The 22282-nt window shown below is 48.3% G+C and overlaps 2 protein-coding genes across 6 annotated transcripts in view; both read left to right on the top strand.

The window, feature by feature from the left end:
* Window positions 1-7590, top strand: part of KIF5A (kinesin family member 5A) — a 32168-nt gene extending 24578 nt beyond the window's left edge. For both annotated transcript variants that reach the window (XM_060165772.1, XM_060165771.1), the window contains exons 24-29: window positions 2305-2521; window positions 2753-2906; window positions 3223-3305; window positions 3714-3741; window positions 4198-4312; window positions 5293-7590. In XM_060165772.1, the coding sequence (XP_060021755.1) occupies window positions 2305-2521; window positions 2753-2906; window positions 3223-3305; window positions 3714-3741; window positions 4198-4276 (561 nt within the window). In that variant the 3' untranslated portion in view covers window positions 4277-4312; window positions 5293-7590. The remainder of the gene's footprint in view (window positions 1-2304; window positions 2522-2752; window positions 2907-3222; window positions 3306-3713; window positions 3742-4197; window positions 4313-5292) is intronic.
* A 2288-nt stretch (window positions 7591-9878) lies between these two features.
* PIP4K2C (phosphatidylinositol-5-phosphate 4-kinase type 2 gamma) lies at window positions 9879-21895 on the top strand. Of its 4 annotated transcripts, none has more exons than XM_060165769.1 (11): window positions 9879-10139; window positions 13009-13106; window positions 13781-13877; window positions 14238-14381; window positions 17904-18050; window positions 18240-18278; window positions 18870-18983; window positions 19355-19622; window positions 19790-19893; window positions 20075-20174; window positions 20477-21895. In XM_060165769.1, exons 1-10 carry the CDS (start codon window positions 9966-9968, stop codon window positions 20153-20155), a joined length of 1266 nt encoding a protein of 421 aa, XP_060021752.1. In that variant the 5' UTR covers window positions 9879-9965; the 3' UTR covers window positions 20156-20174; window positions 20477-21895. The 4 variants fall into 4 exon arrangements, 3 of the variants coding, with proteins under 3 accessions (XP_060021752.1, XP_060021753.1, XP_060021751.1); XM_060165770.1 differs by having other exon boundaries at window positions 20075-20197; XR_009543438.1 differs by lacking the exon at window positions 20477-21895 and having other exon boundaries at window positions 19801-19893.
* The last annotated feature ends 387 nt before the right edge of the window (window positions 21896-22282 follow it).

Raw genomic sequence — 22282 nt, 5'->3', positions numbered from 1 at the left:
GAGGCATGGGGCCGTGACCGTACACAAGGGATACTGGTCGGACGTTAGCCAAAGACGGAGAGCAGAGAGACAAGCAGTCAGGAAGCTGGGCTTTCTCTCATGGAGAGGACTCCCTCTGCCTAGGCCTGGGGCAGGCACACAGGGCAATTACATGATGTCCTCAGACGGCCCAACTGGCCCCTGGTCAGGGCCAGTGAAAACTCCTGTGTATTAAGTTGCTGCCTCTCTATCCCCCTCCTTGCTGCTGCGGTTCCTTAGGTGGAAGACTGGGTTTCAAAGGTATGGGGTGGGGAGGTGGAAGGGGCAGTCCAAAGGAGTCAGGACAGGAAATGTTTGGGGCATACCTAGAAGGAGCACCCTGGCTAGCGCCAAATAGCTGAGCCTTGCAGACAGATGCAACAGACTGTCAACTGGCTCTTTTAACTGATTCGTAAAATAAACCCTAACCTATGCTTCATTCCCTTCTTTTCGAATCCACCTTAAAATTCATTTTAAACTCATGTTCTCATTAAACTACAGCTTAAACTTCTTTTCTTCCCAGTGCCATACCCAGCATATATAGTAAATACCCAGTACATCTTCTTATTTTTTTTAATAATGAAGAAAATCCTAGAACGGTGGCCCAATGGTAGTCCACAGGGTTTATTTATTTTATTTCGACCTGCAGAGGGCTTTAGTACCATCTTTCCCCCTTTACCTATTATAAAACAGTGTAAACAACATTATAGAAAAGTTGAAAGGGAAGAAACTTTTGTAATCGGTTTTGTCATTCTTTTTCATTTCTGTGTTCACTTTCCTTCTTAATCCAAATGCATATTACATTGCTTTTTTTCCCCAATTTTTTTCATTGTAGTGAAGTACACATAACATAAAATGTATGACCTTTAATCATTTTAAGTGCACCATTCGGTGGCCTTAAATCCATTTGTAATGTTGTGCAGCCATCACCACCATCCCTCTCCAGAGATAAGTCTTTTCATTCTGTAGAACTGAAACTCCATCCCCATTAAATAATAACTCCTCATTCCCTGCTCCTCCACCCCCTGGCAACCCCCATTCTACTTTGTCTCTATAACTTTGACTACTCTAAGAATCTCACCTAAGTGGAATCATCTGGGATTTGTCCTTTTGTGACTTGTTCATTTCACTTAGCATAATGTCCTCCAGGTTCATCCACATTGTGGCACATTTCAGGAAATCACAGGCTGTTTTCCTTTTCCCCCATGAAGGCTCTGCCTCTGTTCTAAGTCTCAAAGACCAAAAGCTACTCACCTATAGGAGAGAGGACTCCTAATATCCTACCTCAGGGGACACAAGACTAGAAAGGAAAACATGAGTGATGTAGAAACCTCTCAGTCAACAGAATCTTAAATAGCCAGGGCCATAACCCTATTACAAATTAAGCTAAGTTATTGTCACAGCAAAACATTGTTTATAATCTGTAGATTGTCCAAAATTAAAGGGACAATTCTCCCAGTGTTCCCTGCTGCACTGATTTACCTGATATCTTCCAAGGCCGGCTCCTTCTGCAATCTGTAGGGCCCTAGTCATTGTGTGAAACCTTGTAAAAAGATCAGGAAGTCTTTTCTGGATGCAAGGTGGTTAATACCACGCTGTAGCTTAATTTAAATGGGGAGAGGGACAGCCCAGGAAATCCTTGAACATGAAGGTAATGAGCACAAATGTTTGTGAGACTTCAAAACATTTTCTTTCCTTCCTATGGGGCGGCCATGTGTGTGTGTGTATCTGTGTCTGTGTGTGTGTGCGTGTGTGTGTGGTGCGTGGGCTCCTGTATTCCAGCTTCTGCTCCTGCTCTACACTGCACCTAACCTGCACTCAACACCATCTCCACCCTCCAAACTGCTACTGTGCTCTTGCTGCCTCGCCCTGTGCATGCCCACAGAGCCATCTCTGGGGGAGGGGGAGGGGCCTCATTCCCATGGTTGCCCTGGGGCTGTTGGTCTGGCACCAGCTGTGAGATATTGGGGGGTTGGTGGTGTTTAGGCCAGGAGGAGACTGGAACTCTTGCTCTCCCAAGCGTTCTGGGCTACAGAGGAGTTGGCATGTTTTTGCTGCCTGGAAAATGATGGAACTTTTTAATGCCTGACCACCGTTTGCTAAAGGGAGAAGGAAAGAACTGGCCAGAACAGCAATTAGGTAAAGGGAATGAGGCCTTTGGAGGAAACCACATGGTCTCCACCTTCCCTGACATGACTTTTCCTTATTCTCTCTCCCACCCTCACCCCCGACTCCGCTGCCTTGTTCGCCTCTCTCCCCGCCTCTTCGCCGGGGCTCGTCCCACAGCTGGTACGTGACAATGCAGATCTGCGTTGTGAGCTTCCTAAGTTGGAAAAACGACTTAGGGCTACGGCTGAGAGAGTTAAGGCCCTGGAGGGTGCACTGAAGGAGGCCAAGGAGGGCGCCATGAAGGACAAGCGCCGGTACCAGCAGGAGGTGGACCGCATCAAGGAGGCCGTTCGGTACAAGAGCTCCAGCAAACGGGGCCATTCTGCCCAGATTGGTGAGTGGGGAGTGGGCGTCAGCAGGCGTACGGGAGGGATCACCACCTGGGGGAACCCAGCAAATTCCTCAGTGTAACCCCACCCCAGCCTCACCCCACCACCACTACAAAACAGTAGAAAAGTAAATTACCTTACTTGCAACTCAGTTCAGCTCTAGCTAAATGACCTTGCAGGGCAACTGCAAGGTAACAAGGAGCCTCTTCACGGTCATTTTCCTTTCTTTGCCGCAGCCAAACCCGTCCGGCCTGGCCACTACCCAGCATCTTCACCCACCAACGCCTATGGCACCCGGAGCCCTGAGTGCATCAGTTACACCAACAGCCTCTTCCAGAACTACCAGAATTTGTACCTGCAGGCGGCACCTAGCTCCACCTCAGACATGTAGTGAGTGACCGTGGGCGGGCTGAAGTCCCAACCCAAGGCTCTCTGCACCCTATAAGGCATAAGACTGGGTTAATTATTGGGTGAGACTTAATTCTTTTCCTAAGTAGCTTCATTTCTAACCCTTTCTCAACTTCACACCTTTGATTAGAAGGTGGGCATCTGCCCTCCCAGCCTGAGGCCATGTTTGTTGTCCTCTGGTCTCTGGGGATGGGAGGGGTGGATGGCTTCATCCCTGAGGGTGAGTGTGGGTCAGTGGTCCTCGGAATAGTGGAAGGTGGGTGCCAGAGGTTGCATCTCTCTCCTCTGCTCCATCCAGCTTTGCAAACTCCTGTACCAGCAGTGGGGCCACATCTTCTGGAGCCCCCTTGGCTTCCTACCAGAAGGCCAACATGGACAATGGTGAGTGAAAAAGATGGGTAACCAGCCTGTGGGATCCCCAGGGCAAGTTGAAAAGTATCAGAAAAGTAAGTGACCCTGCACCTACAGCTCAAACACTGCATCCCTTCAGGGTCTTGGACGCTTAGAAGTGGATTCCTCTGGTCACGTGCCTGTCCCAACCCTTCCCTTCCCTTCCCCTTCTCCTCTCCTCTGTGAGGGCTGAGGGAGGCTTTTTCTCAAACAAAATAATGATGCAGCTTGGGGTAGTTGAAGACGAGTGCCACAGACCCAGATGGCAGCTATGTTGCCAAGACACTTACCTCTTTCTCCAAGGGATTAGGATGAGAGAGGGTTTGAGGAGACCGTTAGTAACACCCAATCTCTTTTTTCCTTCTTCCAATCTTGTGTTCTCCATGATGTTCTCTTCAGGAAATGCCACAGATATCAATGACAATAGGTACGCCAGTTGCCACTGCTCTTGGGCTCTCTGGGTGGGACCAGAAGAAATGGTTACATTTCCCTCATGCCTTACTTAGAGGTTCGCTGGAGACTTTGGGGAAAGGAGGAGGAAATGAGAACCATTCTCGCCATCACTGTGTTGTCCAGGAGGTCCAGTCACCCCCAGCCTTGGTGTAGAACACTGTCCCCTCCTCCAATTCTCCCTGTGGTTCCTCCCCATGCCAGCTATGGGGGCTGGGAGAAAACGCCATGGACGTCTGATGACCTGGGTTTCCCTCCTACTTTGGGGAACTTTGTGACCTTGGGCAAGTCAGCTCTATCTCTCTGGCCTTGATTTGCCCTGTATTCCTGCCCTTCATTATCTCACAGGGATGCTGAGAGAGCAAAGTGACAGGAATGCTGTCATTTATACGGAGCTGACAATGCTGTGATTATGCTGGGTCTCTTCTTCCAGGAGTGACCTGCCATGCGGCTACGAGGCTGAAGACCAGGCCAAGCTGTTCCCTCTCCACCAAGAGACGGCAGCCAGCTAATCTCCCACACGGGCTGCTGCATACCTGCACTTTCAGGTAGTTTCAGGCCGCTTCCTCTGACCAGCCTCAGGTTGCCTCCTTTCTTGCCCTCAGCTTCTTTGTTTCTCCTGCTTTTTTTTAAATCATCTCAAAACTTTTACTATATAGTTGTCCCTCAACTCCTGCTGTCCCCTCCCAGGGGCTACATCAGAACTGCCCGGTGTCCCCTAGGCACTGGCCTCCCCTCCCCCCTTGTGCTTGGCTGTAGTGGGAACCACAGTACCGCCTTTATGCCACTAGGGGTCGCTGCAACATGTCAAAAGAAGTGGGCAAGGGCAGTGTTCATCTAGAGCCGCAACACAGGTCACAGAACCTAGTGGTTATTAGGAGACCTTGGGAGATCTCTGTGTCCTATACTCCTCATATCTGTATATGTCACCAATGAGCTTTAGCAAATGCCCCAGGAAGTCTAACTTTTTGTTCGTCTAGCTGCTGTATCAGCACTCCCCTCCAATCTTGCTAGTGGAGGTGGAAAACAGCTGTGTGCCCACCTCCAAGCCCCACCTTCACCTCTGTCCTGGGTCCTCTCCCCTGTTCCCTGTGCTCTCCTAGCAGCACAGGCACCTTCCTGGTTCTTGTGTGTCACCAGGCTTCTCGCCAGGTTGCTTTATGGCTCAAAACGGGCACTGGGATCCTGTTTTATTGTCCACCTTGGATCCTTGGAGAACGAGAAACGAGAGAACATGGCCAGTCTCCTAGTGGGCGGCATCCAAGCTGAGCCCTCTCCAGGGGTTTTCCAGGGTAATAGGCCAGGTGCACGTAGGCAGAAAGGCATGAGAAGCAAGCAGTGGGAATGGGGGAGGGAGAGTTAGGGAAGGCCTGTGGGTGGAGGAGCAGGAGATGGCAGGGTGGCGTCTGGCTGTTGATATCAAAGGAACAGGACTGTAAACCCAAGTTGGCACAGATGCCACCCTGTTCCTCTTCAGTGACCGGGCTGCAAGGTGGTTCCTCACAACCTCTTTCTCTTTCTTCCCCAGTTTCTAAGAGGGACTGAGGCCTCTTCTCTCAGCATGCTGCAAACCTGTGGTCTCTGATACTAACTCCCTTCCCCAATCCTTGTTGTCCGACTGTACTATGTATGATGTCTTCTCTTACTCTGTATCTCTTTGTACTCTGTATCTATATATCAAAAGCTGCTGCTATGTCTCTCTCTTCTCTCTGTCATACTCTCTAGTATCTAATGATGTATTTAGCAATTTCTAAGCATAGTATACCCTCCTCATTTGGGGCCATAGGGAGGAGGGTCAGTGTTTCTTCTTCCTCTCCTATATGCATCTCTCACACTGAATGGTGTTAGTCACGGAGATGATAAAAGGAAAATGGGAGCTAGAGGGCTGTGATCCTTCACAAACACACACACACATGCACGTACACAAAGCCTTAAGCAGAAGAATGTCTTGGCGTCATGAGAAGATACAGAAATAGACTCTTCCTCCCTCCTCTTCCACATTTAGCACAGGGGAGGGTGAAATGGAAGGACTGCTTAAATTATACGGTGAATTTTCTTCAGACACCCCTCACCCCAACGGAGGGGTTCTGGGTGTGCACCTCTGCCCCCCAAAGTCTGCCTTTTGCCTCCCTCTTCCTGTGCCCCCTGGACAACCAAGAACATGATTGCTCAAGGGACCACTTCGTTTCTCCTCAAAACTCCTTTTGATATTCTCTACCCCAGAGCTCATGACCAGAACCCAAAGCTGCTTAAAATTATTTTGAAACATTGAGGAGGCCAACCCATTTCCAACAGTCTGTCAAATGGTTGCTCATCTGTCCACGGTGAAAGTTATAGCCAAGCGTAAGCAAAATGAGTCCTTCTTTGGCTTTGGGGGTAAACAGACTGGAAAATTCCTAAGTATTTTTTTTGCCACAGTGATGGGCTGGATTCCTTTCTCTGTCCCATATTGGGCTGCATGTTCTTCCCGTCTCCACCTTTTGGTTTGGGGGCTTCCAGTTCATTGGCAAAATAGGTATCTCGAAATGCCTTCCTTTCAAGCTGGAGCCTGACTTTTCCCCGATGATACACATTAAAAAATGTTTTTTTCCAAAAAGAATTCCCTCTTTAATGTCCTCATCTGGTATTAAGTGCACTTTAAAGAAAAGGGCAGGGCAGATTTTCCAGAGGTGGAGGAGCCCAAGGGCTTGACCCAGGGGGCGCCCCCACTCCCTATGGAATTGACAGGACTATTGTTTTGTTTTCATATCCTGTCCTACCACATGGTGCTAAGGTGGCTTTCCAGGTAACTGCAGGGATGGAGAGTGGAGGTCACAAGCCTCCAAATCAAGAAATATAACCTGGTGTCCAGATAGCCAGTCTTATCTGGGTTGGAAGAACAGGGTAGCAGGGCAACCCATCACCTAGTTTCTAAGTCAGGAAAGAAAGCTCAGTGTCAGCTGGTAAATACAGCCTGTATTGGCCTGTGACTCCTTCAAGCGAAAAAGTCCTTTCTCCCTTTACCTGTTAGGCCCTTTTTAGCAATTAAGGAGAAATGCAGGGAAAAAAAAAATACCAGAGGGGTGTAGAATAAATCCAAGGCGGTGATATTCAGACATTTTTCAGAACCAATCTTATATAGAACCCTGACATAAAGAATAGCTAAAAGTGACGCAGACCTGGGCAGTTTGCATTTTTGTTGTTTGGTGGAAAATGCTTCACTAGTTGAGGAGCCCTTGAACAGTCCTTAAGAGACCCCAAGGATTCTGTAGAGTAGATTGAAAACCACTGCTCTGAGGAAACGGGTTCAATCTGGCTCCCCTGCCCCAAGCAAAGAGGGAAAGGGTGGGGTTGGTGAGCCACGCTGTCTCCAGACGCAAGTGGAGAGGAAGGAAGATACCTGTGCACCTGGAGACTTGTGCTAATGTCGGCCAGCAGGGCACCCAAGAATCCAGTGAGCTTTATGTAATCTTGCCACCAAATGACTCTTTTAAAACACAGAAGAAAATGTGAAGGTGTAGGGCAGATGAGGAGAGAGGTGACAGAGGGAACAGCCTTCTCTTTAGCAAGATGTAAGGGAAATGTAATTCACTTACATAAACAAGAAACGACACACACACAAAGCCTTCACCAGAAGCTTCACTCCACATCCCCCTCCTCCCACCCTCTCACCACATTCCTTTCAGAGAGCCAGGGTCTCCACGAGGGGCACCTGGCCTGCCCCCTCACATCTGCCAAAATGTTGCATGCCAGCGTGAAAGACAAACCAAACTGCACCAACCCCAGTGTGTATTTACTTGATGTACATAGATACCTTTAAAATAAAATAAATTCAATGATGGCTCTCCGGTGTTGTAAGTCTTTATCCCTCCCCAGTCTCACTCCCTTCCCTGCATGTAATGGCATTATGACAGCGTGGGATATATCCTTCCAGGTGTTTTTCCATATATTTACACGCAGGCTTTTTTCTCCCACTTGACAATATGTCCTAGAGATCTTTTCATGTCAAGATACATATTTACCTCATTAAAAAAATACATGATTTTTCATAAACGTATCCTATAATTTATTCAACCATTCCACTATTGGTGGACATCCATCTAGGTTGTTCGTAATTTTTAACAAAAAATGGTATCCTGTTTTCTTCACTGTTTTCCCCAGACCACCCTCAGCCCCAGCATCAGTTCCATCCCTCTAGTGTGTCTGCAACCCTCCCTCGCCAAGAGCTCAGCTCTCTTGTCCCAAGATTGTTTACCACAATCACCCTTCTACCCCCCATTTTAGAGCATAGCCCTACCTGTCTTCTCTGCTCTTCCTTCAGAGTTTCTGAGATAAGTGAAGAAAACCATACGACCAAAACACTAGGGCAATTAAAAACAGCTCCAGAGGTAACTTGACCTTTGGTGCTGATTTAACGTTCCTTCTGTGTGTCCCCGCTGTTTTCTCTCCCACTCTCCAGAGCAACTGGTCTAAACCCTCACTCCTCAAGATCCCTTCTCACCGTCCTCTCTTAGGCAACAACTCTGTCTGTTTTAAAGGGTAAATTAAGGTGACTGAGTGTGTGAAATTCTTCACCTCCCCCCCCCCACCTACACACTTAACCTCTGTCTATACAGATCCCTTTGCTTTCTCCCATCTGACAAGTGATAAATCTCCCTTCTCTGGACTAACTCAAGGCCCTTCCAGATCTTCATTCCTGAGGTACTTACAAAGACTCGATATATAAAATAACTAATGAGAGCACTCTATTCAGTGCTCTGTGGTGACCTAAATGGGAAGGAAATCCAAAAAAGAGGGGATATATGTTACAGTAGAAACTAACACAACATTGTAAAGCAACTATACTCCAAAAAAAATTAAGAAACTAAAACAAAAAATATATAAAATAACTAAAAGTGATGCAGACTTGGGCAGTTTGCATTTTCTTTGTTAACTTCTGTCTCAGTGATTTCTTCCCTTGTCCTTGGTAAGGTCTCCCTTAAAAGTGTGTTTTACTCTGTTTCTCTATAAGCCACTCCCCACCTTGTTTTCTCACAGCCAAATTTCCTGATGAAGTCCCAGGCTTCCCTTCCCCACTTCCTCACCTCCTAGTCATCCTGCAGCCCACCTGGATCTGGCTCTTGTTCTGCTGAAAGTGCTTTCCAAAGGTCACTAGTTGCCAAAGACAATGGGCACTGCTCCTTCCATGTCTTGCCTCACCTTTCCATGACATTTGACACTGCTCTCCATTCCTTCCTTCTCGAAATTCAACTCCCTTGGCTTTTGTGACCCTGCTCTCCTGGCCCCTTTTACTTCTCTGGCCACCCCTTCTCAGTCTTCTCCCACTAGCCTCACATGGTGGCCTATACCAGGGTTCAGCCTTTCCTTGCCCTCCCTGGGAGGTGTCATCCTCACCTACGGATTCTTCGCAAAAATTAAACTTTTATCCCCAGCCCAGATCATTCTGCTGAACTCTGGGCCCATATGTCCAGCTGCCCTCAGGTGCCTCAAACACGGTCCAAATTGAACTCTTGTTTTCAACCAAAACTGCTCCTTTTCATGTCACCACCATCTCTCTACACCTTGGCCAGAAGCCTAGGATTCATTCTCAATGTCTCCCTTTCCCTCAAATCCCACATCCACTAAGGATTTTACAAACTGACATCAAACTATACCTTTAGATGCCAGCCCCTTCTTTCCATCCCAATAATCATTGTTTTAGTTCCTCATCTCGTGCCTAGACTTTGCAGTACTCTGGTCACCCTCCAGAATGATGCCTGAGAGGTCTTTCTAAAAGCACGAAACCCACTTAAGGGATCTCCTACTTCGTAAAGAAATGCTTTCGGGTTAGCTTCAGGGCGGAGGTTATTCCTAGAAACTGGGCAAAACCGGAAGGCGGCGACTTTGCAGCAAAGAAGTCCTAGACCGAGGGGTTAAATCAGGCCAGTCCAGGCAGCATCCCCTACGCCTGGAAGACTGGTCTGGGCCTCGCGGACTGCTCGCAGCCCTCAGGGCAAAAGGCTTCGGTGCGACTCCCCACCGCCAGGTGAGTCCAGCCAACGCGCGGGCGTTGGGGCAGACGCGCGGCCGCCAGGGGCGGAGTCAGCCTGCCCCGCCCTACTCGCGCGCCTGCGGGCCAGCCTCCGGTCACGTGACGGAGGCGCAGGTGAGCGCCGCTTCCGGGGTCGGGAGACCACATCGCGGCCGGCTCCGGCTTTCACTCGGTTGGGTGTGCGGGAGACTATGGCGTCCTCCTCGGTCCCGCCGGCCACTGTACCGGCGCCGACAGCGGCTTCCGGCACAGGTTTCGGCTTCGCTTCCAAAACCAAGAAAAAGCATTTCGTGCAGCAGAAGGTGAAGGTGTTCCGGGCGGCCGACCCGCTGATGGGCGTGTTCCTGTGGGGCGTAGCCCACTCGGTGAGACCCGGCCCCGGCCCCGGCCCCGGCCCCGGCCCCGCGGAGGCCCTGTCCGAACCTCTGAGCTCCTCCGGGCTTGTCTGTTTCCAGGCTCCCGCCTCCGGAGCCCCTAGCGCTGCCACTTTTCCCCCAGGCTGTTCTGGTCTGCCCACCTGCCCTCAGGTGTTTCACCCAGCGTACTTTCTCGCTCTAGACCTTTTTTTTTTTTCTAACGTAGACTTTTGTCTCTCCCTCCGCCCGTTACTCCTCCACTCTGGTTCCATCTTCCCCAACTGAAATCCAGCTCCCTGCTTCCTTCCAGTCCGTTCCAGCCTCAGGCCACGGAGACAGGCCGGGACCCGGCTCCGTCTGGAAGGACATTAGGGAGAGTAGCTCTTCTGGCTTGGTGGTGGTGAGGTCTCCAGTGAGAGTGTAAGTGTAGAAAGGGAGCGGAGAGGGTAACTGGATGAAGGGAATCGTTCACTTCTCCTTTGCACCTTGCTTTACAGCCGCCGTCAGTGACGTTGGAACCTTGGCTTTGGGGGAAGCTCCAGGCTTCCTGGACCTTCTAATCCTGCATGTCCCTTCCTTTCCCTTCCAGAGGTACAGCATTTCAGAGAAGCTACCCCACCCTGAGCCTAGTGGTTGCACTTACTCAGCACTTAATGTATGTAAGCCTTTGGTCTTAATTGCAACCCATTGCTGGCTGGAGTAATGGTATTTGGTGTAAGTGGGGGTCATCTTTGACCAAAGAGCTGGCTCAGGAGCTCTGGTCATGGGGACATTATGGTGGTGAACTTTAGAATCAGGGAACTGCTGTCGAAGGTTGGCCTGGGAATCCGGAGGAGGCCAAAAGAGGCCGGCGCATCTACTTTCCTGAGGATACCTCAGGTGAAGGAAGCACAGCCATTGCCCCCCTTCCCTCAGATCTGGATTGGAGGGATGCAGTGACCTTGACTATGACAGGCAATATTTTAAAAAAAATTTTTTTTTAATTTATTTATTTTTTGGCTGTGTTGGGTCTTCGTTGCTGCCCGCGGGAGCAGGGGCTACTTTTCGTTGCGGTGCGCGGGTTTTTCATTGCGGTGGCTTCACTTGTTGTGGAGCACAGGCTCTAGGCATGCGGGCTTCAGTAGTTGCGGCACGTGGGCTCAGTAGTTGTGGCACATGGGCTTAGTTGCTCCCCTGCACGTGAGATCTTTCTGGACCAGAGGTCGAACCCGTGTCCGCTGCATTGGCAGGCAGATTCTCAACCACTGCACCATCAGGGAAGCCCCCAAGCAATGTTTTAAAAACTCAACTTCCTTGAAACATTATAGTCATGGTAGTGCTGTGGAGGTGGAAGGGGATGAGGAGGAATACAGTTTTTGTCACATTTTTATTTGTGGCTTAGAAAGTCATCTGGGGGTGTGTCAGCTCCCTTTTGCATTTGTGGCTCTGTGGACTGCTCCCAGCTCAGTCTAAGGCACTTGGTATGGGCAAGGCTGATGGAGGTGGGCTGCCTCTGTTATGACTCATCCATCCATCCCTTTGGGAAACTTAAGAAGGAGGGTTTTCCTTTGGTAAGATTGGGGAATTACACATAAGACCTGCCTCAGCTTCCCTAGGTATATATACTTTAGCCCCAATACCCCACCCTTCAGCCAGCACACATTTACTTCAAGGGTCTGGAATGGAGAAATTCCTTGAACATATGCCTTAGTGATGATTCAGCCTGCTTAACAGCAGGTGGCAAGGAGGGGGCATGAAGAACTGTAGCTGAATTTTAGGCTGGGAATCTCTAGTGGGTTTTTTCTTTTTTCCCTCTGGAGGAATGTGTTCTGTCCTCCTTTTCTACTGAGAATGAGAGGAGCTGGTTTTTCATTGCAGTGTATGGGATTTAGGTTAGACTACACTTCATAACCTCTGTCGAATGATCAAGTAAGGATAGGCAAGGCATCTGTTTATTCAGTTAAGAAACACTTCAGGACCACTGTGGGCCAAATATTGTGCTAGCTAGGCACCTCAGTGATGCAGATGACCAGAACTGGTCCTTACCAGAGCTCACAACCCAGGTGGGGAACTCACGTAAACTAGAGGTTAGAGTCAAGTGATAAGGGTGCGTGAAAGATACTGTGGCAACAGTGGGGAGAAAGCACATCTCCTGGGCATTTCTTAGTGCAGGATCCCCCTTTTCACCCTGAATTAGCAGACTGCTGATTCTTGGGGCTGAGGAGAGCATGTGATGCTTGCATCCTTTGGGATGTGGGTTGGCTTGACTTCAGTGAACAGATGCCTAATGAGCTCATATCCTTTGCCTGCCTGCATTCCCTCTAAAATCAGCTGTTTTTCTTTTATCTTACACCTAGGTAGGTGGGGACCTACTACAGAGAACTGGGTCAGAGTGGTCAGGAAGGACTGGTCCTGTTTGTAAGGAGATGCCTCCTTCAGGATATGGACATTTCATTCTCGCTGCTGTCGACTCCTCAGAGTCCCCTTAACTCTCCTTGTACTTTGAAAACACCTTTTGTTTCCAGTGGAGCATGGAACTGTTTGTCTTGAATGTCTTGAGTCTGCTGAGGGTCTTTTTTTTCTCTAGAATTTGTCACAGCTTTAAAAAATAGTCCAGAGTCGCTTACAGAGTTTGCCTAATATAAAATGACTGTTGTGAGCATGAAGTTCCACGGGGGCGGGAGTGTGAGGGGCTGTGTGCAAGGGTTGCTTACTGCAGGCCTTGGGCAGCAGAAGATGGCAGACACATACTCTCACCTTTGTCAAGCATATGCATAACCCGCGTTTTTAAGGGAATGAGGTTTGATTTGCCCTTTTCTGACTCTTGCCCAGACACAGTGCATAAGTAGTTCTCCACACCCCTGCTCACTGGCTTCCTGTTCTTGTGTTGGCTTATCAGATCAATGAGCTCAGCCAGGTGCCTCCCCCGGTGATGCTGCTGCCAGATGACTTTAAGGCCAGCTCCAAGATCAAGGTCAACAATCACCTTTTCCGAAGGTATGTGGGAATCCCCACCCTTCTCATGTCAGCCTTCCTAAAAGAGAAAATAAATAATTTTAAGAGTTAAGATTGAATGAGTTGAAGGTTTTAGATTTAGAAGACAACTTACAAGTTGTTATTGTATTGTCTAACCTTCCTTCCTATGCAGAAATTCAGTATTTTGTAAAGAAACCACTAAAATAATTTCCAATGTTCCTTACACCCTTATCTATGTGTACTAGTTTACCTCTCCTCTAGCCTGGAGGTTCACAAAGTAATAAATACGTTTAGATGCCATTACCATTAGCTTCTGAGAGGGACTCCCTGAAAGAAATACCTGAGTCCTGTAAGCCCTCCTAGTATCAGAAGATGCCATTCAAGACCTATTGCTTATTTAGGGATGTCTCTGACTTGCTTGAGATTTGGGAAATGCTGCTGTTTGGATGGGCAGTAGGTCGTGGTTCTGCTTAAGCCGCTTACCAGTCATGTGACTTCAGCAGGTCACTCAACCACCCTGAGCCAGTCTCCCCTTCTATAAAATGGGAATAATACACCTTTAAAGGACCTCACAAGGGTTTTATGAGAGTCAAATAAGGTAATATGTGTGAAGGTGCTTTGTAAAGTGTCATGCCCTACATAAATATAAGGTAATATTGTTACTTTGTTTCTTATCTTGAAAACCTCTATTGCAGGGAAAATCTGCCCAGTCATTTCAAGTTCAAGGAGTATTGTCCCCAGGTCTTCAGGAACCTGCGTGATCGATTTGGTATTGATGACCAGGATTACTTGGTGAGAGTCCATTGGGTGAGGATAGTCCTTTCTCCCTAACAACTGGGGAATCCGTGGGACAGTCATGTTTGGAGAAATGAGGGCCTTCACAGGTATTCTTTATTTTTTTGTGGTCACAGGCATCTAAAAAAATCTGAAGAAAGCTATAAACCCTGTCCTTGGGGGGAAATGTAGATACATTAAAATTTTTGCTTTCAATTTCATTTAGTCCATATATGGACACCAAATTTAGAACCCTTGCTCGTCCTCTTACGTCAAGATTTTATCCACTTTCAGGTGTGTTCAGTTGGCCACTGTCCTAGACTTGCATCTCCATATAAAGGGGAGGAAAAGAGCTTCTAGCCTATTTTGTGTCCCCAGGTGTCCCTTACCCGAAGTCCCCCGAGTGAAAGTGAAGGCAGTGATGGTCGCTTCCTTATCTCCTATGATCGGACTCTGGTCATCAAAGAAGTATCCAGTGAGGACATTGCTGACATGCATAGCAACCTCTCCAACTACCATCAGGTCAGGTCTCTCTCCAGCCTCATTCTTCCCCTCCCTACTCATAACTCAGCTCCAGAGCACTTGGGAGACTTCCTATCCCTCTTTCTCCCTATAGCCCATTTTGCTCCCCAAGAAGCATTTGACATCATACTTTTGAAAACAAGGCATTTCAAAAAGAGAGCCTCTGCATACCGATTTGTGTTTGATTAAATAGAAGAGTTCGTGTTCCTTCTTATTTGGCACTTCTAATCTAAAACCGCTGTGAATTGATAGATACATAAAGGGTACATGTATAGCAAAGTATAAACTTTAGACTAAGTCAGAATTAGATGAAGTGTTAACACCAAATGTACTATCAGGAATAAATGCAGTTTGGGGAGAAAACCAGGATAAGTGCACAATTGGGATAGATTGGAGGAGAGAAGCCATGATCATATCCAGCCCTAAGTGGGATTAGGGAAACTATTCTATCCGATCAGATGAATTTGGAATGTGAAGTTTCTGGACTATTTTGGGAGTAAAAACATGCCTGAATATATTTCTACTGAAGAAAAATCTCACCAAAATCAATGAGCAAGGAATAAATGAAAGATTCTAAAAGAGTTTTTGGTTATTCAACAAATATTGGATGTCTGTTGTTATTAGGTCTTATGTGAGGCAGTAGAGAAAGAGGTGAATGAAATGGCCGTGGCCCTTGAGTTTCTCTTGTTCTAATGGCAGAGACCAGTAAGCTAGCGTTAGTTAGCACACAGCTTGCTGTGTGCAAGGAGTAAAGGTATCTAGGTGATGCTCCGGGGTGGCAGAGGAAGAGCATCCCAACTCACCTGGGGCAAGAGGTGCACTTGGTAGGCTCAAAGAGAGTTTTTTAGAGGGAGTATCCTAGAAGTTGATTCTTGCATGACTAGTAGGGACCAGCCATTGGACAAGGAGGAAGAGAGCACTCTAGGCAAAGGAAAACAGCACTTGTAAAGGCACAGAGCCATGAGAGAGCTTGGTGTTGTGGAACTGCAAGAAATTCAGTGTGGCTGGGATAAGGTATTGTGGAAAAACAGTTAGGCAGGAGCCAGGCCGTGAGGGTTTCATAAGCTACATGAAGAGTTTGGGCTTTATCCTGAAGGTGGTTTGCAGGGGAGTGATATATATGTTATTTAGAAATATCCCTGTGTCAGCATTTTAGAGAATGGATTGCAGGAGGGAAATACTGAGAGTGGAGATACCAATTAGGAGGTAATTGTAATAGTCCAGGTGAGAAATGATAAGGGCCTGGAGGGATGATGCAGTGGAGGTGGAAAGACCTTTGGGAGAATTGTGAGAATTAAGGCAGAGGCGCTCCAAATTCCTGCTTAGGGATAACTGGGTGCCCAGTGACCAACAGTTGGGAAGCAGAAAAAGAAACAGGTTTTTGGAAGAAGACAGTTCGGATTTAGGCATGTCGAGTTTGTGGTTTCTTCAGTTCATGCAGATATAGATGTCCCATAAGTGGTTGGGGTATGGAGTTTGGGAAAGAGGACTAGATTAGAAGTCTAGATTTCAGAACTATAGGTGAATAGATGGTAATTATCGCCATGAATGTATTATATTGGGTTGGCCAAAAAGTTCGTTCGGGTTTAAGATTATGGATGTGTCGAGTGAAATGAAAAGACGGTTGAGGAAAGAACCTTCCGGAGCAAGAAGAGAAAAGAGCCCATAAAGGAGACTAAAAGTTGTCTGACGCTTTTTTTTTTTTAACGTGATTGCTAAGTTTAATTCAACAGCTATACACACTCCTGCCTTGTAAAAATAACAGAATGCTCCTCTCAAAGTTACATAGAGACGTGAGCACAAGTTTGCTGTTTTTAATACAGCTCTACAAAAAAGTTGGCACCAAATGCACATAAAAGAAGTTTTAAGGCTTAATAAAAATACAGACTAGTAACTTCTCAATACAGCTTGGAGGCTGAGAACAGGATGCTAAGAGTTAATGAAACTTCCAGATACAGGCAGTCCCCAATGTACAGAGCATTTTCCACATGCAAATGGCCTCCCCCATCAGGTTCAAAGGAGCAAAAACTTTTTCTTCTGCTCCTCCCAGTGACCAGACTACCCTGGCTCTCTAAAGCCATGCCCACGGCCCCAAGCAGGGAAGATGAGAACAAAAGTAAGGCCGCGTGGTCAGAGGCCTTACTCTGCTGCCCAGAGGCTCTGCTATGGTTGTGTTTTCCTCCTTCCCGCAGGCCTCTATCCCCAGCTCTGCCCCAGAAGTCCCTGCCAGGGGACAGATCTAGAGACCTCTTCCCCTGATGTGGCTGACGGTGAGGCTGAGACTGAAGCCCCAAGGGCCAGCACCATGTCAGGGTCTTTTTGGCGAGAGTTGTCAGATGCTTTTAATGATTTATGCCCTACTGCATTCCACACAGGATTTGAGGATAGAGAGGAGTGTTGTGATGGGAGCTCAGAGTGAAGAGAGTTTTAAGGAGAGGCTGGTCAGTAGTACCTAGTGCCAGCCAGTTGAAATATGATGACTAGATACCCATGAGATTGGCAACTGAGGGATTTGAGGCAGTGAGGAGTAGAGAAATTTCAGAGGAGAAATGAGGGTATAATCTGATTTCAGTCATTTGAGGTATGAATGAGAGAGAGGCAGTGGACTCATGGCTGACTAATTTTCTGCGAAGGTTGGCTATGAAGAGAAGTAGGCAGCAACACTGAGGGAGATTGTAGCATTGAAAGAGGAATTTTTTTTAAGAATCCAGATTATAGGCCATCTTGCAAACATTTTTACTGTGGGAGTCTAGCCCACCAAAGAACATTGGTCTAGATCAGTGGTCCCCAACCTTTTTGGCACCAGGGACCGGTTTCGTGGAAGACAATTTTTCCACCGACTGGAGCTGGGGCCGGGGGCGGGGGATAGTTTAGGTGGTAATGCGAGCGATGGCGAGCTCACCCACCACTCACCTCCTGCGTGCGGCCTGCTTCCTAACAGGCCGAGGTCTGGTACCAGTCCGCAGCCCGTGAGTTGGGGACCCCTGGTCTAGATAAAATCATTTTGTTGATGTAATTTCTACTACTGGTTCTGTGACTACTTGCGTATAAAGAGGGGTAACAACACATACCCTTCCCCATCTCAAAGAATAATAAAGACGAAAGGAGAGATGGCGCTTTAAATTTTTTTTTTTTTTTTGCGGTACGCGGGCCTCTCACTGTTGTGGCCTCTCCCGTTGCGGAGCGCAGGCTCAGCGGCCATGGCTCACGGGCCCAGCCGCTCCGCGGCACGTGGGATCTTCCCGGACCGGGCACGTGTCCCCTGCATCGGCAGGGGGACTCTCAACCACTGCACCACCAGGGAAGCCCCACTTTAAATTTAAGAGACATTATACATATGGGATAAATGAAAGGAGATGATGATTCAGAAACTGCACGGATACCAGGGGCATCTTTAGAAAGTCCCCACATCCCTTCGGAGCTTCTGTAACCTCTACTTGAATCCCTATGGAATAGTAGCATTTGAATTCCCATCCCTGAGCTGCTCAGCCTCTTCCCCTTCCTTCCTCCCTTCCACCCCAGTACATTGTGAAGTGCCATGGCAACACACTGCTGCCCCAGTTCCTGGGGATGTACCGGGTTAGCGTGGACAACGAAGACAGCTACATGCTTGTGATGCGCAACATGTTTAGCCACCGTCTCCCTGTGCACAGGAAGTATGACCTCAAGGTAAGGAGAGGAGGTGAGGGCTGAAGGGGAGACTCCTGAGGACCTGAGGGAGGGGAATGGCCAGGGAGGGCACTGGATGATGCATTTTAAAGGAAAGAAGGCTGTGGGTTTGAGGACTTGTCTTAGGAGCTGGGTCCTGACTGTTCTTTTAGCCACTTCTGCTGACTTTGTCTTTGGGTCTCTCCACAGGGCTCCCTAGTGTCCCGGGAAGCCAGCGATAAGGAGAAGGTGATATAATTTTAGATGATAGGGTGAGGGATGGGGGAGGGCAGGTCAAAGGGACCTTCTTGGGATAAAGAGGTAGGGATCCCCAGCTATTTACTCTTATCTTAAACCACCAGAAAGAAGAGAGATGTAGACTTTTCCTGATCCAGGGATTGTTTGGAAGGGGCAGTGGGAAGAGCTTCTTTGTCACTGGCATGGGTTAGTCCATGTGGAAGGTTTGGGGATGCGTGAAAATGTCAGACTTCAAGAGCAAAATGCCTACCAGCCGCCTCCCATTCTGAGCTCTGTGTTCAAGCAGCTGTTTTTGCTTCAGAAGAAAGAAAAGTCAGAATGGAGGTTCTGGACTGAAACCATAGGCAGAAAGTAGGGGGGTGTGATTTGGGGTACAGCCACAGTGGCTGAGTCTGGGGAAGCCACCAGAGGTAAGAACAGGCTCTGGGCAGCATCCTAGTGTTAAGTCAGTTGAGAGATGGGCTGTAAATCTGTCTCCCCTAGACACCCCAGAGTCAGAGACAAAGCCCTACATAGAGCAGGGTTTTCTGAGAGCGTGGGGTAAGGGCTGTATTCCCAAGATGTCCCTTTACCTATTCTCAGGTTAAAGAATTGCCCACCCTTAAGGATATGGACTTTCTCAACAAGAACCAGAAAGTTTATATTGCTGAAGAGGAGAAGAAAGTCTTTCTAGAGAAGCTAAAGAGAGATGTGGAGGTGATGGGTTGGGGTGCTGTGGGAAGTGGCTTTGTTTCCCTTTTTTGCTCCCCACAGGGCAGTTGCCCATTCACAATACAAGGGAACTCCTCCCCTTCCCTTTGGGTTCTCTGCATGTAGGGGAGTTGGATAAGAATCATGAAAATCCTCCAGAGGTGACTTATGGAGGGGGTGGCTGGCTTGAGCTAAAAGAATGATCTTAGATACCCAGGACAATTAGGTAATAAAGGGCAATGGTATACTCCCAACCCTCAATTTTTACACTTCTTTTCCCCAGGAGGGCCCCGGAAATTCAGGGATGGAGGTATAAGGGTGGTACCTGGGAGTGGAGAGGGAGATCTGGGGCTTCTCATTTGTCAGTGGGGTTTCAGTTCCTAGTGCAGCTGAAGATCATGGACTACAGCCTTCTGCTGGGCATCCACGACATCATTCGCGGCTCTGAACCAGACGAGGAGGGGCCTGTGCGGGAGGAGGAGTCAGAGGGGGATGGGGACTGTGCCCTGACCGGACCTCCTGCTCTGGTGGGCTCCTATGGCACTTCCCCTGAGGGTATCGGCGGCTACATCCATTCCCACCGGCCCCTGGGCCCTGGAGAGTTTGAATCCTTCATTGATGTCTATGCCATCCGGAGTGCTGAGGGTGAGAAAAGCCTGGAAATTTTAAGGGTGGGGAGGGTGGTCCCTGGAGGACAGAGACCAGGGTGGTGGGTGGAGAGGCCGTTTAGCTTTTCAACACAGATCTGACTGGTTCCTGGGGAGAGGGAATTGGGACTGTACTTGCTCTTCATTGCTGGTCTCTCTCCCCAGGGGCCCCTCAGAAGGAGGTGTATTTCATGGGCCTCATTGACATCCTGACACAGTATGATGCCAAGAAGAAAGCAGCTCACGCAGCCAAAACTGTCAAGCATGGGGTGAGGGTTCTCTAAAGCCTTTCCTTTCTTGTCTTGACTATTCAAGAGCCTCTTGTGCCACAGCAGTGGGGTGGCAGAAGGATGAAGGGTGGGGTATGGAAATGATCTGGAGTGGAACTGAGAGTGGGGAGTCGGGGAGGGGGGCGGGGCCTGACACCATGTTCCATACCTCCTCTCACAGGCGGGGGCAGAGATTTCTACTGTCCATCCTGAGCAGTATGCTAAGCGATTCCTGGATTTTATTACCAACATCTTTGCCTAAGAGACTGCCTGACTCCATGGTGACTGCTGCTGTGTGTTCCAGGTGGTGGGGTTCTGAGAGGCTTTGGGGGAATTGTGGGTATTCTGGCCACTCTTCTGCTCTTTCTCTTTTGCTAACTTCAGGCTACAGGCTTCTTCCACCCAGATAACTCAGTCTTGTTGAGTAGGCTCTTCCTGGCCCTCAGAAATACATTGTCCTCTTCCCTCTTCCTTTCCTTCTCCCTTCCCCTCCAACAAGTCTGCTTGCTTCATTAGTGTTACTGTTGACTCTCTCCCAAGTGCCTTGATCTTTGTAAAATGTCCTGTTGTTTCTATAACATAGGAGGAGCTGGGGGAAGGGTGTTGTTTGCCATCTTCAGGACCTGACTGGACAGACGGACCTGGCTCAAGCTGCTACTGTGGATGCACTTTGCTGTGTGGGATGAACTAAGAGTGTCTGAATTTTGCTGATAACTTTATAGAGCTCACTGTGGCACACTTCCTTCCCCGTAGGCCCTGGGATGGAAGATTTTCAAAATACTACAGATGTGGGTGCAGGCATGCACACATACGATGGGATATGGCCAATCTTATGCGGCTGGGGTGGAGAATGGTGGGCGGGCTGGCAGCTCATGGAGGTGGGACCTCTGAGGACTCTTGTGATTATGCAGGGAATTGGAGGTCTCTGTTGAGGGTTGACTACTCTCCAGGCTCTTCCCTCACTCCACGTTCACCCCCACCAGAGATGGCCACAGTGTTGAATCCTGGGTTTGACTGTCACTGCTCTTCACCAGGACCTCACATCCCTCCTGGAGCTGGAACCCTTCATTGGGGGTGTGGCCAGTTCTGGAGGCTGGGAGGATGAGCCAGGGGTATAAGGTTCACTCCCTATGTTAAATTTCCTTTCTTCATGTCTAGCCACCCCTAAGGTTTTAGACCGAGCAGAAGGGAATATCTCTACCTGGGTTAACCCTGGTTATTTCAAGAGAAAGGAAGTCTCACGTGTGGGAACCTCCTCTACTCTCTGGAAGTGTGCCCATAGCATACTTACTTCCCCTCTCCTTCCCAAACGCTTTTTCCAGTTGGATTTGTTATTCTGTTCGTCTTATACTGCTACTGTGTCTCTCAGGGTACAGATGGCCGCCTTTGTCATCTTCACTCTCCACCCCCAGAGAGGAGTCAGAGCCATAACCCGGCCTCCTCCAAAGATAGTTGAGTTAATACGTGATATTCTCAGAATGTAGCAGACCCTGATGAGCTGAGATAGTGTACTCCCTTCCCCGCAATGCCCTTGGGGCTCAGGCAGCCATTCTTCTTGTGATCCTACATCCCCCCTGAGGCTTCTGCACTTCTCTGAAACATAAAGATGGGCACCAACGAGTGGCCTGTGGGGTACAAAGACTCTTGCTCTGTATCTGCCTGGACTGATCTGTCTCACAAGAAGTCATGAGGTCATAAAGGAGAATTCCTCCTGCCCCTCCATCTTCTGCTCCAAAGGAAGTGACAAGAGGAGTCCCTAGTTAAGCATTAGAGTCCCTATAATATGTTCCTGTCAGGAGGCTGATGGATCTTTTTCATTCCAACCATCTACCTTCCCCTGTTGAATGCAATAAAACTCCATGACACCAGCAACTGTTCTTTAGAAATGGGTTTTCTGACCATGTGGCTGATGTATCATAAGCATTATGGTCTTCATTTGTTGCTTCTGTTTTTTTTCATCTTTTTTGTTTTATTAATTAATAAAAAAGATCTTGTGTATTTACTCCTGTTGCTGTCACTATATAGAAAATAAATTATTGAATCCAAATTCCTTCACAGAAATGCCTCTTCTTTCCCTCTTGCTATTTTGGAAGCCTGGGCTTAGGGATGCAGAGACCAGATGAAGAATTCTGATTGGTCTTTAAGGTGTTGGGTCCCTAAGGATATGGGTTTCAAGATAGATGGCTGTGAACTTAAAAAGGTGTTGAGGAGTGTGCATGGGAATGGAAAACATTCCCCAATTTTGTGGGAGTTAGCTATAGGGGGGCCAGGGACAGCTGAGATGATGTGACCCTCCCTCTTCCCCCAGGGTTTTGGGCTAGATCACACTCCCATCTCTGTAAAGGTGAGCACCAAGCACACGAGCTAAAGGAGAAGGAATTCAGTGTTC

Source organism: Lagenorhynchus albirostris, chromosome 11 (assembly GCF_949774975.1).
Source record: "Lagenorhynchus albirostris chromosome 11, mLagAlb1.1, whole genome shotgun sequence".
In the NCBI taxonomy this organism is placed as follows: domain Eukaryota; kingdom Metazoa; phylum Chordata; class Mammalia; order Artiodactyla; family Delphinidae; genus Lagenorhynchus; species Lagenorhynchus albirostris.
The sequence above is the reverse complement of the archived record's forward strand: the minus strand, read 5'-3'. Positions and strand labels throughout refer to the sequence as shown.

Coding starts and splice junctions, on each gene's coding strand:
- PIP4K2C (XM_060165769.1), top strand. CDS start 9,966: ATGGCGTCCTCCTCGGTCCCGCCGGCCACTGTACCGGCGCCGACAGCG. Junction 19,623..19,789: donor TGCCATCCGGAGTGCTGAGG/GTGAGAAAAGCC, acceptor CTCTCTCCCCAG/GGGCCCCTCAGAAGGAGGTG. Junction 19,894..20,074: donor CCAAAACTGTCAAGCATGGG/GTGAGGGTTCTC, acceptor CTCCTCTCACAG/GCGGGGGCAGAGATTTCTAC.